Raw genomic sequence first — 14,017 nt, forward strand, 5'->3', positions numbered from 1 at the left:
CGCAACTTCCTGCAGCCAGCTTGAATGATCTTACCGAGCTGTGTCTAACACTCCGATGCTAGCGAAGTGCTGTCACAGTGACAAACCTGTCTTTGCTGTCTGTTAGGAAAGAACACATGTGACTTAGAAGTATTTTGCCTCTGCGCTTGGCCATAAATTCTTCAGACAGCTCATACAATTTTAAATGTCTTGACAAATTCAGAGATTAGGTACCATTACATTTTTATTTTTTAAAAGGACTTGGAGCACTCAATAAATTCCAGTACTGAATTCAAGCTCATGAAATAAACCCAGGCACTACCAAACTTAATGGCAAGTATTGCCTATAGTCCTAAAATAAGAATCGTCAAAATATGTGCTTTGTAAGAATTTATGTTTCAGGGTCTACGCACTTAAAGGACCAACTTGTTCCTTGATATTAAACCCACCGTGTGGTCAAAACAGTAGATATGCTATGAGACAGTTAATTTTTCTTGAGCCATTAATAGAAATGATTTAAATATGCTTACTAAAAAATCTGATATCCCTTGAAGGTACAGGACAGTTAAGAAAAAATCTTGATGTACTTATCACAGAGAATTCTTACATCTGTTTTGATGATTGTTAGTTATTTCAAATTTCGTCCGATTGTCTGTAACTCGTGTGAGTTGGATTTCAGCGGATGTGTATAGACATTTGTAAGACACATGTTTATTACCTCAGTTATCGGTGATACATAGCTATTGGCTTTCTTAACACCATTCCTACTTTCTTAGTGTAGCTATGTTTATAATGCAACGAACAAATAAAATGCTTCATATGAGAACGCCTACTTTAAGAAAACCTAGTATATCATAATTCAGATGTACAAAGCAGACAAATTAAGGGGTGATTAGTAGCAGCACAAAAGGATTCTTTGATTTACAGCAGGATTCGTCAGAAGGGTTCCTTTGAATACAAGCTCCCCCAGAGAGCTGAAGTGTTTTGCAGATCATTCAAACCACTTGACATCCAGACCGGGAGACAGAGAAACTTGGAATTTAAGTGTTGAAAAACCATCGTTAATTGAAGATTAACACAAAATGAATGTAGATTCTCTGTTCTTTGAATAATAGAAAAATATAATTTGCTTTTTAGAAACGTAGTTACCCTATACATGTATATCAATATGACTAAGGCAGAAATAATCTTTTCCATTATGCATGGAGCATCTACTATGTGCCAGGAACCATATATATATTGTCTATATATTACTATATAGACATATATATATTATTATATATAACTCTATATATTATTTATATTGGATCCTGCTAATAATCTTATAAGAAAGATTGTACCCATTTCATAAATGAGGATATGGAGCTTCCTGGGATCATTCTACCCAAAGCTACAAGACTAGGAATTGGCAGAGAAGAGTTGTGAATGTAGGTCTACAAGGCTCTGCCTTCCTCACCACACTGCCTACAGGGGATTTTCCCCTCCATGGACGGAGTGTTCTGACTCTGGGCGCTTCCATATGTGTGCCCTTTGCCCAGTGTCCCCTGCCTTCCATCAGGGCAGCTTTGTTGACATGTTTGCTAACTTACTTGACACCAACTTTTATGAATGGAGATAACCAGACCCAGCTTATCCCAGTGAAACACATACGGTGCCAAGAGAGTGTTCAGGATTTCAGTTGGTGCTTAGCTGGGTAGAGGAGGAGAGCCTGGAAACTGGACGCCACTCATGGTGGAGGTAGGAGCTGTCTCAACGGCATGTTCAGGCATGCTGGGCAGGACATGGGAGGAGGCTGAACACTGGAGCAGCATGGCCCCCAGGTTAGTAGGGTAATGGGCTGAGTAGGTCTAACTAGTGGTCACATGATGGGCAGGGAATCAGGAAGCAGACCCAGTGATGGAAGCAGGCAGCCAGGTGTGCTGATGAACAGGCCTGGCTGCAGAAGGGTGCTGGAGAGGGACTGGGGCCCAGGGAGGGCTGTCAGAACCAGGCAGTTGGCCATGTTGAAAAGAATTAAGATACCCGGCAGGTGACCAAGGGAGAGTCGTAGAAAGACAGAAACTCCGTTTCCCCAACTGAGGTAGGAACTCTGTTATTAGAACTGGGGCACAGGATCAGAGTGGGAAAAACTAATGATTGTTTACATTTCTTCTAATGAGAAAGAGGGTTGGTGCCCCAGCCTGCATTGGATTTGATCCACTAGGTGAGGGTCAAGCAGACCCCAGTATTGGAATTGGAGGGTTAGAGGGGGAGCAGTGCTGTTTTCTATTTTCCTGGAGACTTGGACTTAATATATAGAGATAAATATATATAAATAAATATATAGATTGGCTGATTGAAAAAAAAAACCTCTGTTTAATTATTACTTTAATTGATTTTTCCTATTGAACCTGGGCAAGCAGTACTTCAATTTCCTATGATAATTGAAGAGGTATATGGAGAGGTGATTAAACTGACTAGTTCTAGTCTTAACTCTTCTGCTTGCTAGCCATGCTCCCAGACATGTTCCTGAACATCTCTGGGCCTGATTTTCCTCAACCTATGAAATAGCAATGATGTTGCAGGATTGTTTTAATATTACCATTGATAAGAATATCCACAATTTATTAAGCACTTCTTTTGAGTCAGGCTCTGTGTGAAGCAGTTTAAATAAATTATCTCATTTAACTGTTTTGAGGAATAAATAAGGCATCATAGTCAAGACAGCTGGCCCAGTGCATGGCACATGGTACTCCACTCACACACGCAGAGATCCACTTGCATGCTGACGCACTGTAGAATGTTTACTGTTAAGGGTAAGTGGGTGATTAAGTGTTCTAGAGGATAGGAGAAGGAGTGATCAGGTTGACTGACAGGTGAGAGAGTTGCATCAGGTGGGAGGAAGAAACCAGATGACATGTCAGTGACATGCCACAGGTCACTCTTTTTTTGAGCGCCCTCACCCCTTTATGGAGTAGAATTGGCCTCCAAGACCCAATATGCTTTACTAACACAAGGAAGTCTTTCCATGTGTCACCCAAGGGATATTACACTTACTATGTGTCTGCTGCAAAGCAGGAAGTGATAAGCTGGGGTCTGTCCCTCTTACAGAAGTCCCTTTGAGAATGCTGGTACAGCCCAGCACCTCCCCAGAGGTCTCAGGGTAACCTAGGACTCACACAGCCATGTCTGGCTAACCCACTCTCTTGGTTTGGGTTTCCCTAGAAGCTGAGACTAGGATTTAGTTGCAAGTGGGTTTTTTGAAGATGTCCCCAGGAAGCCTTGTAAGGGAGTGGGCACTGAGACAAGGAGGAAGGAAAGCCAATAAAAGTGTGGTGAGAAGGTTTCAGCTGGGCTCATTCTTTCAGGCAACCACCTAAGAAACTAGTGGAGAGTTAGGAAGCCGGCGTACTTTTCTTCCTACTCTCCTGCCTCTTTGGTGGAGGTTGCCCCTTCCAGGCCTTGACCGCCCAGCACTCTGCCCTCAGGTGGAGCAATGCAGATGCCTGAGAGAGGAAGCTGCATGTGCATATGGCAACTGTCCAGAAAGCTGTGACGACTCTGGGGGTGAGGTGAGGTCAAGAGTGGGGGGAGTCTGGCAGGACTCCAACAACATCTGCTACAACTACCATCCTATGTTGGAGACATTCAAGGTTTTAAATCTACATTTCATGTTTGCAAATCCTTAAAATAAATTGCCATCTTATCACAAAGTAGAACCTTTCTTTGCTGTTATTAATATTTTATATTCCCTGGGCAGGGAATATAAAATATTTCTTCAGCCTCTGTGTCACTGTAAATATTTTCTCACAGGTGGCCTTTCTGCACCTTCATCTGCGAACGAGCAGGAAATAAAACAGCCTGAGTAGTCTCTATTAAATAAGTGTGGAGACATGAGCAGATCTCTAGAGTATGTGTAAACTTTAAAGAAACAGTAATATTACATTCAGAAATGGACACTTTCAGCCCCAGGCAAAGGCATGCATTGAGCCTATGTGCAGGGGTTCCAGCTTAGAATTCTGACCATAGGGATCTGGTCAGGTGTTAGTGTGGACTGAAGTAAGAGTGCTTCCACCACATGGACTCACATTCATCCTGCCTTTCAGTGTACATGCTGAGCAACCTATCTTGGTTCTGCTAAATGAGAGAACACTGGAATGTAAATTTCTCTTTTTGATAATTCTCTTCTTAGCACATTGCAATGCCCTGTCTGGGATTCAGAACCCATGGACTCTAAAGGTACTGATTGATCTTTAGAGTGAAAATGTTCTTCTTAGGACCTTCTTCTTCCCAGTGCCCAATCCATACTTCCCAAATCCATTCAGCTTTCTAAGTGCATTTGTCTTAAAAATACTGAGTCTGCTGAAAGTTAAGTTTGAACTTAGAAGCAATACTCCTTTCAGGTAAGGTTTTCCAGTCCTTATTTCAAGATCCTGTCTTGTTTTTGTGACTCCCTGTGTTCTTAAACTGAAGAAGATCACGTATGAAGGAGGAAACGTGGGAAGGATGGATCCCACATTCAGTGGGAGAGTGAGGGACACTGGAAATGAGCCGAGGCGCTCGATCAAAGGGCCGAGGCTGGGACTGTCCCTTGCAGAGGTCCTGACCCGTGACTTGTGCTAACAGTACTAACAGGACTAATGTTAGCTATGGAAGGCACAGGGAATGTTAAATTCTCCAGGGGACAGTCAAGAATACTTTCCATTTTTTGTCCATCACAAGAGCTGTTCACTAGCAAGAAGCTGGGCTCATGTGACTTTCACAGCCTACGTCTTTCTTTGTATACCTTTTGATGACAAACTACGTAGTCAGGGATAGGAGGTGAGAGAGGAGAAGATAGTTCAATCCAAAAAAGTCTATAACGAGCTCACAAATAACAGATCTTCTTAGTTCCTTTGCATTATGCTTTGCAGATAACCTTAGATATTTAAGCCACATGGAGGGTGGCGGGACTAATATTAATGGTGCATCCCTGTCAAGTTTTAAAATAGAATTTTACACTGAGAAGTATAAAATAGGCAAAAGAATCCTTTCTGAGGGGTCCAGATGAGAAAGTAGGCAAATGGGACTCTCAAGGGAACCTGATAGTCTAGAGAATTTATGGAAGTCTGTGATTTATCATAATCCCTTTTGTGCTTTTACTAGAATTTTAAAATTACTCAGAGGTAACTAAGTCACTGAATATTAATATTTCGGTTCTGGGGATATTTTTCTGACTGAATTTGTTTGCACCTGCCTCTCTGGAAAATTTATTAACAGGCTATTCTTACATTTCCCCCCAATCATTCTTCCTTTTCTGAGTTATTATTGATTTTATTTTCCTGAACACAATTTTATATGGTAATATCTGGGCAGAAACAATTTGCTATGGTTCAAGGAACTGGATTCTTATGGGCATTTGTCTTAGTAATGTGATTATGGAGTCACTAACTTGATCTTAATAACATTTGCCTAGTATCGTCTATTAGATGCATGAAAGGAAAACTTTGCTTTCTCACTCGGAGGATTACCCTCGTGTATCTCCGTTAGTTGATAATGCCCTGCAAAATTAATGTCCAGGTGATTTTGAGGAGCTATTTGCATTATTTGAAACTAGTTAGGATTAAATACAAATATTATCACCAATGTCACATGCAGATTGGAAATTACTTTTTTTAGTATACCTTGAGAAACGTTTATATCATTGATTCACGGCATTTTATGAACTAGCCACACTGCACCTCATCTGAAGCTGTTCTGACTCCGTTGTGGCTGCAGGAGGCAGCACGATACAAAAAGCTTGGAATCTGCAGTCGGAGAGCCGTGGTTAGACTCTGACTGCATCCCTTACTGTGTCTGTGGACCAGGGCCCTGCGACTCGACCACCCCGCCCTCAGTTTCCTCATCTCTTCAAGACAGGCTGACAGGGCAGCATCCCGATTCCACTTATCTACTGAAATATCATAACTGCATCCTGTCACTAAAAAACTCTGTTCGTTTTCAAAAGATTCCCTCCTTTTTTTCTTAAAACAGATAGTAGTCATATAAAAAGATAATCCTGTCCACAGAAAGACTTGAACAAGGTTACCGCTTGCAGCTTTATTCATAATATCCCTAAACTAGGATCAACCCAAATGTTCACCTGTAGGACAACGGATAAGGAAATTGTGGCATATTCACGCAATGGAAAATTACTTGTCAGTAAGAGAAAAAAAATTACTGATCCGTGTGACAATGTGGATGAATCTTACAGACATTATGTTGAGCAAAAGAAGTCAGACACCAAAGAGGGCATATTGTCTGACTCTTTTTTTTTTTTAAGATTTTATTTATTTATTTGAGAGAGAGAGAGAGAGCACGAGCAGAGGGGAGAGGCAGAGGGAGAAGCAGACTCCCCGCTGAGCGGGGAGCCCTACGCTGGGCTCCATCCCAGGACCCTGGGATCACGACGTGAGCCGAAGGCAGACGCTTAACTGGGACTGAGCCACTCAGGTGCTCCTTGTCTGACTCCTTTTACATGAAATCTTAAAACCAGCCAAACTCCAGGCACCTGGGTGGTTCAGTCAGTTAAGCATCTGCCTTAGACTCAGGTCGTGATCCCAGGGTCCTGGGATCAAGTCCCGCATCAGGCTCCCTGCTCACGGGGAGTCTGCTCCTCCCTCTACCCCTCGCTCCTACTCGTGATCTCTCTCTCTCTCAGATAAATAAATAAAATCTTAAAAAAAAAAAATAAAGCCAGCCAAACTCCTTTATGGTGCTAGAAATCAGAACACTGATTATCTCTGATGGGAGGGTCCTGACTGGAAAAGGGTACGCGGGGAATTTCGGGGTGATAGGAATGTTGTATGCCTTGATTTTGTTGGTGTTGGTGATTACACCGGAGTATATATTTGTCAAAACTTGTCAGACTGTGCAATTGAATCAAGTGCTTTATTTTGTATAAATTATGCTTAAATTCAAAGAAAAGACAACTCACCCATATCAGTTAAATGTTTAATTTTCTAATGATCAATTTTGGGGATTCTCAGGATGCAGTGACCATCTGTACTCTGGGAATTGGGACAGCCTTCGGAGAGTCCATTCTGGACAACACACCCCGCCATGCGACCATCGTTACTAGGGAGAGCAGTGAACTGCTCCGCATCGAGCAGAAGGACTTCAAGGCTCTATGGGAGGTGAGCCCCAAGGCTTCTTTGTCAATTAATGTAGTTGCAGAAAAGAAAGGGAGCTGCCACATGGATAATGGCATTACAGTCAAGCCTTAATGTGTTCTGTTCTGAGCCAGTGGATGGAATTTAATTTTCAAAACTTGTTTTTGAAATGAGTGAGTGAAAAAGCCATTTTGACACAAGACATCTCCCCCCTTTTTTTTAATTTAGTGCTTGCTCAATTTTCTGTAGTTTGACATACCTTATAATTATTTCTTGAATGACCATAGAGTGTTTTATGTATTTCCTCCCTCCTATTTCACAGATGTATTCTTAACCAGGGAACAAAATACTTTGACATTTTCTTTTGCATTTTAAAAATCATCATTGACATGTTCCCTGGTAAAGTGGAATGAATGGGGTTAACATCTGCTTCGGTTAAATGCTTTTAAAAATGATGGGCCCTGTAATAAGGTATGGAAATGAGGGACATAGAGATGTTTGGTTACTTGCCAACCTCAAAATGCATAGGTGGCACAGCAGTGGATGGATGCAACGGGTGCTGGTGGCGTTTGCATTTACCGCTGCTTACCAGCGCCCCTTAGGGTACTGCACTCATTTACAAGAAGTAGGGGGAATGAATCATCTTATATGCAGTAATGGCAAGTGGAGCACTTAGAAAGGCCCAGCTAAGCCTTGCATCTTTCACACTCATTCCTTTTCAGTTCTGGAAGCTTCTGATTTTAACCTGTGGTTGTTCCTTATCTTTGTCCTTGGCTCAGTATGTCCAAGTGTTAACCCATCGAGCTGGCAGGCTTTGCAACTTGTCCCGGTGTGGCTAAGATTTTAAACTTGATCTAAAAAGAATTTTATGTAATCAAATAGTTTCCTCCAGAGCCAAACAAATGACAGATGCATTAAGGGAGCAAACCTGCAGGTGAATGAGTGATGCTTTGCCTTAAAAGTCCTGCAAAGCCTTGGAAGGCCTTGGTGGTGAAACCTGTTACTTTTATTCTTGGCAGTAGTGAATAAATTGCGGGGTTGCTTGTTTGAAATGTTCCTCTTAGAAAATATTAAAGAGCTCCAACTGCTCTGTAAAGTTCAGAGACAAAAGCTAGTTTTAGGAAGGCAAAGCCAAAGTAGGTTTGCATGAGGTGTGTACGGAGAGGTTTTCTGTCAATTAAAAGGGACCAAGCTTGAGGCAAATAAGTCTTTTTTTTTTTTTTTTGGATCTTTCATGTTTAAAAGGTAAACTGAAAAAGTCTTTTCCAAAAAAGAAAATTTGGAAAACTGGTTTAAGAACAAAAATGATTTCCACCTGTGATGTATGTCATTATAACTGCTTTTGTCTGTTATGACTTTTTCAAGTTGCTCGTTGAGGATGGTTTGTGGAAATATTTAAACTTTTATTTTAATTAGGAGCCCTCAGTACTATGAAGGAAGTTCCTGAGAAGTTGCTACCTGTGAACATTTTTTAAAAATTTGTTATTAGAAAAATTGTCAAACATACAGAAAATCCAAAAGGGTAATACAATGAACACCCAAACATCCCCACTTACTTTGGCAATTGCTAACATATAGCCATATTTGTTTCATCTTTGGTTTTTTTTTGCTGAACCACTTCAAGGTCAATGACAGACATTATGACATTTCATCGTAAATATTCAGCATAATCTCCAAAAAGTTAGAATACCCTGCTACCTACCCATAATACCATTATTTCACTTAACAAAACTAAAGATAATACCCTAATATCTAATACCGAGTCCACAGTTCAAACTTCCCCATAAATACCCATAAATAAATAAATATTTATTCAGTAACTATCTTTTAAATCTGTTTTATTTCAAACCAGGTTCAAATAAAGAACCACGTATTACATTTGGTTGTTATAGCTCAGTCAGTCTGTCTCTCTCTCTCCACCTCTCTCTCCTTCCCTCTCTCTCTCTCCGTCCCTCCCTCCTTACCCCTCTCTGTCTCTCTCTTTCTCCCCATGACATTGACTTGTTAAAAAGGCCAGGTCAGTTTCTCCCAAATTCAAGATTTGTTTGATTGTTTTCTCATGGTATCTTTTTGTACCCCTACCCCAGGGCTTCCTATAAATGGAAGTTAAAGCTAAAAGCTTGATGAGATCAAATCAAACATTTTTTGGCAAGAAAAGGTCAAAGGTGATACTGAGTACATCAGGAGGCTCATCACATCTAGATGCTTTCCTATGGGTGATGCGTTAGTTTGATTAGTATGATCCTGTCGTTTGATTGCATTTGAGTACATTTTAGGGCTCTTTTCCACAGATATTTCCCTTAAAGGAAAATTACTAAATGGGGGTATTGATATTGAGGGTGGTCTTTGGTATCCCAAACCTTGTCATGTGGTTCTCCAGCTTGGTGGGTCCAACCCTTCATCTGTGACCTCAGAGCAGACTTCTGATCTCCCCTGTCAGTGACTTAAGTGAGCTGAAAAGAAGGAACAGAGTTTTTGTCTGACTTCTTATTTTACAGGTGGAGGACTGAACCTCACAGTGAGTAAGAGATTAGTCAGATACTTCATTTTATTCGCCTGTTCATGGAACTAAGTACAGAGTGCAAACTACATGCTCAGTCAACATTTTAACTGGCTAAAATGAAAATGCAAGAAACTCCATTATCTAGCAATCTCTGTGAGTCAGAACTTTATTAATGGGCACAATTGTGCACCTACACTACGTGATAATCCTAAGACCTCGTAAAATTCTAAATTACCTTCTAAATAAAAAAGATTGACTTAAGTTTATTCTACCATTCGTTTTTCAACAAATATTCATTGAGTATCTCCTGTGTGTCAGGTGTGGACGTAGCAGCAAATAAGTTTGGCCGAGTTCCTGCTCTCCAGCAAAGGCTTCTGTTCTACTTGGAGAATACAGAAAATAACCTACCAAGTCATAATATTATTTCAGAGTATGATATATCATTATCATTAAATAGATTTTATTTCTATTTGAATGAGTGGTCCATTGATGACATATATAACACTGATCTGCTAGCAAAATATCTGATATTCAGAATACCTGTTCCTTGATTATGTCAGATAATAGAGTTTATGACTCAGCCATTTATTACACTAGTAAATAATACTCATTAGCAAAATTAAAATTCAAGCCTGCACTGTCCCCTGAAACCTAAGTTAGATCTGCCTGCCAAACATTAGAAGGAAAGGATTATGTCAGGAAAGGCTCAGGTAGGAGCCTTACTGAACTGTGAGATAGTGGGAAGAAAGCAGCAGAAAGGTAAGCTGGATAATGCGTCTCTTGTTGGCAAGGTAAGGAGCTCAGTGTTGGGCTATAGGTTAGAAATAGTAAAAATTAGATAACCTGAATCAAGCATCTAAATTTGCATGTTCATCTCATTTGACTACTTACTTTTGAAGAATGTTATGGTGGGTCCACTGTATATCAAGCACCCTCTTGTTTAGCTTTGTCTCCTTATCTGTGCCCTGTTGTCACTTAAAGGGGCCGAAAGAGAAAACACGAGGGCCGGAATTCTGAGTTACTTCTTCTAACTCTAAAAATTAAGATCTGTAGCCCCTGTCAGGTAGCACAGTCTAAAAGTAGCTCTTTAACAGGCTGAGCAAATAGTCTATTTTAAATCTTCCACTTGGGACTTTAATGTCAACACAAAGCTAGGGAATCCTGCTTCCTTTCCTGACCAAAGGCAAGTTTCATCGGCTCTCTGCAGGAAGAGAACATACTCAGAGAACTACATGTGAGATTTTGAAATCCTATTCAATTTCATCCCAGATACCTCTTGCTTTATATTGTCTATTATGTTGTAAGTTAAATTGGTAGCACCCAGTGTATTTAAAAAAGTTATTCCCATAAATGTAACCAGAAGCATTATTCAATAGCCTCTACAAATACATCAGAGAAAGTATTCCCCAAGATGTAACTGAGGTAGCAGCTTTGTTTCAGTTGCTAATTTATGGTCAGATTTGAGAGCATTGGGTTGCTCCATCTTAAAACAAAGTCATGTTTTCTTAACATAAGTGAATTATGGTAAATTTATTCAGAGTTGGTCAATAATGCATCCCCCTTCTTACGCCTCTGTGGTATTAAAACTTAATAAAATATATGAACCAGGGTATAAAACATCTCATTTTTCAGTAGCATTTGGGGGATGGAGAGAGAAAGAAGAGGAGAGGAGACAGGAGATAGTTCTGTTTCTGAATTTCATTTGGAAGAAAATGGATTGAAAAGTCTTGGAATACCATGTTTAGTTCTTTTTTTTAATTCTTTTTTTTTTTTTTTTTTTTTAAGATTTTTATTTAGTTAGTTAGTTATTTGACAGAGAAAGAGAGAGCACAAGCAGGGGGAGAGACAGAGGGAGAAGCAGGGAGCCTAACGCGGAACTCCATCCCAGGACCCTGGGATCATGACCTGAGCTGAAGGCAGACATTTAACTGACTGAGCCACCCAGGCGCCCCCACCATGTTTGGTTCTTGAGACAGCCGTAAGTTCAACTCTTTGGCACTAGGTGCATTGCATACCCTCAGTGAGAAAGTTAAATGGCCGAGTAGTGAAAAGTAGGCTTGCGAGTTTTAAGCCAGTTATTAATATTTGATCCAAGATTGTGGGTATTTATGACTGCTGGTGGCTCTTGGACTAAATAAAGAACTGATTTACTGTCCAAATCCGTGAATTTCTTCGCAGCACATGTAGGATAAGGTTTCCAGTAGTTACAAATGACTACAACAAGGGGTTTTTTTGCTTTTCTTGTTGACTTTCTATCTAACTCGTGTCTGTATGAAGATGCTTTCAGCTTTGCAGCATCTTTTGACATCTGTACATCGACTATTCCAAATACATGAAATTGAATGATGAGGTGAGTCCAGTGTATTCAGAGAAGTAGATTCAAGAGGCACTCTCGATCAAATTCATAAGAGACACTACTAAGAGGTCCTTGAAATAGTGGTCTACCATCTGCTTAGCTGTGTTTCAATTGCATGAACATCATCTGGCCAAAAGCTTTCCTTCCTTGTGAGCCATGTTTGAGCATGTTCAAAATAATAATACGTATTTATGAATAAATCATTCGAAATTTAAAGATAGCAATAAAACTACAGAGCCTAAAAAAAAGCAATATTTTAAATTTATAGTCTGACCCATTCCATAATAAAAGTGATTTCTTGGGGCGCCTGGGTGGCTCAGTTGGTTTAAGCGACTGCCTTCGGCTCGGGTCATGATCCTGGAGTCCCGGGATCGAGTCCCGCATCGGGCTCCCTGCTCGGCGGGGAGTCTGCTCCTCCCTCTCCCGCTCCCCCCTCTTGTGCTCTTTCTCTCTCTCACTCTCTCTCTCAAATAAATAAATAAAATCTTTTAAAAAAAAATAAATAAATAAAAGTGATTTCTTAGCTGTAATTGTTACCCAGAAACTTCTTGGCATACATTGTGATTTTATTCTAACCAGGGGATCCCATGTCACAGAGAACCATTGCTCAGACGTAATGATTGATACAGGAGAGTTTATTCCCCAAATGTGTCTGTGGCCTCAGTAAATATCAGTAAGTGACCAAAAATCTATTTCATGCTTTATGGGATATAAAACTGAATGGTAAAATGAGGAAATAAGTGCATGTTCTGTCTTAGCAAAAGAATGCAATTTGTAAACAGGAATATTTCTTTTTTTTTTTTTTAGATTATTTATTTATTTGAGACAGAGAGACACAGTGAGAGAGGGAACACAAGCAGGGGGAGTGGCAGAGGGAGAAGCAGGCTTCCCGCTGAGCAGGGAGCCCGATATGGGGCTCCATCCCAGGACCCTGGGATCATGACCTGAGCCGAAGGCAGATGCTTAACCGACTGAGCCACCCCGGTGCCCCAAAACAGGAATATTTCTAAGAGTATGAATATTGTTGCAGAAATATTTTTACATCTATCTCTACTCTCTGATTTTCAGAGTGTTTTATTTCTTGATTCTACCAGATATCTTGGCAGTTGTGGGACTGAAAAGCTTTTTAATTATTTCCATTCACTGCCTTTTCTTGGACTATGCAGGGATAAAAAGTTCTTTTCCATTAATAATCTCTCAAGTCACTGTGAGAATAGGAAGTATTGAAATAACAGCAGCTTAGTCTTTGTTGATGCGCTTTAAAATCCTTATTAGAATAATATACTTCTCAGAGGCATCTGCTCCTGCTTGAATAGACTTGATGTTCCTGTCTGTCTCGGGCTGTCAGAAAAATTAAAGCCAAATACTTAAAACGTAATATCAGAACATAAAAATCTCCAAAGTCCTTTGGGTGGTTTTATTACTCTATTTAGCATGCACACAATTTCAAATTGTTTCGCTCTTACTTTAATGGGAGGCTTCCAAGGTGGGCTGGTATCTCAGGTAAATGTTTTAGTGGCCCTGGGCAGTGAGGCAGGACTGTATGACCCATCCTCAGACAGGCAGCCCCTTGCCTGCCTGTTAGTGCACAGGGACCCACGCTCTCATCTGAGGACTGGCTGGAACCTAAAAGCCAAGGGACGTGCTTTCTCCCAAGTCAGAAGTCTGTGCTTACTTTTGGCAACTTTGGAGCTTATACCATAGGGTTACTTCCCAGGCCAGAAATTTGCATCAAAAGGCTAAGAAAAATACATCCAAAAATAAACATGAAAGCCAAGATTTCATGCCAGGAACTCCAGCCACACACATCCTGTTGGCTGGTTCTCTTGACTCTCCTCGCAGTTGTGATTCTTTTAAACCAAGCGGAAGCCTGCTCTGATGACTTGGACCTTATGTCTGCTCCAGGGTCTCACTCCTCTGTCCTCAAATCCAGAAAGGAAGGGAGTGAAGTTATTAGGAGGTAACTAAGTTAAATATATGTGTATGTATATAGGAAGTCTTTTCCTATTGCCTTTGGCTGCCTGAGCTTTTCTGGAGAACCACCAGCACTGGACTGAGATCCTTTTAACA

General features: G+C 40.6%; 1 protein-coding gene across 2 annotated transcripts in view; it reads left to right on the forward strand.

Moving 5' to 3' along the window:
• The window catches only part of RAPGEF4 (Rap guanine nucleotide exchange factor 4), a 292,248-nt gene that overhangs the window by 62,538 nt on the left and 215,693 nt on the right, over window positions 1-14,017 (forward strand). For both annotated transcript variants that reach the window (XM_021703202.2, XM_021703203.2), the window contains exon 4: window positions 6,966-7,112. In XM_021703202.2, the coding sequence (XP_021558877.1) occupies window positions 6,966-7,112 (147 nt within the window). The remainder of the gene's footprint in view (window positions 1-6,965; window positions 7,113-14,017) is intronic.

The sequence above is a fragment of the Neomonachus schauinslandi genome, chromosome 3 (genome assembly GCF_002201575.2).
Source record: "Neomonachus schauinslandi chromosome 3, ASM220157v2, whole genome shotgun sequence".
NCBI lineage: Eukaryota > Metazoa > Chordata > Mammalia > Carnivora > Phocidae > Neomonachus > Neomonachus schauinslandi.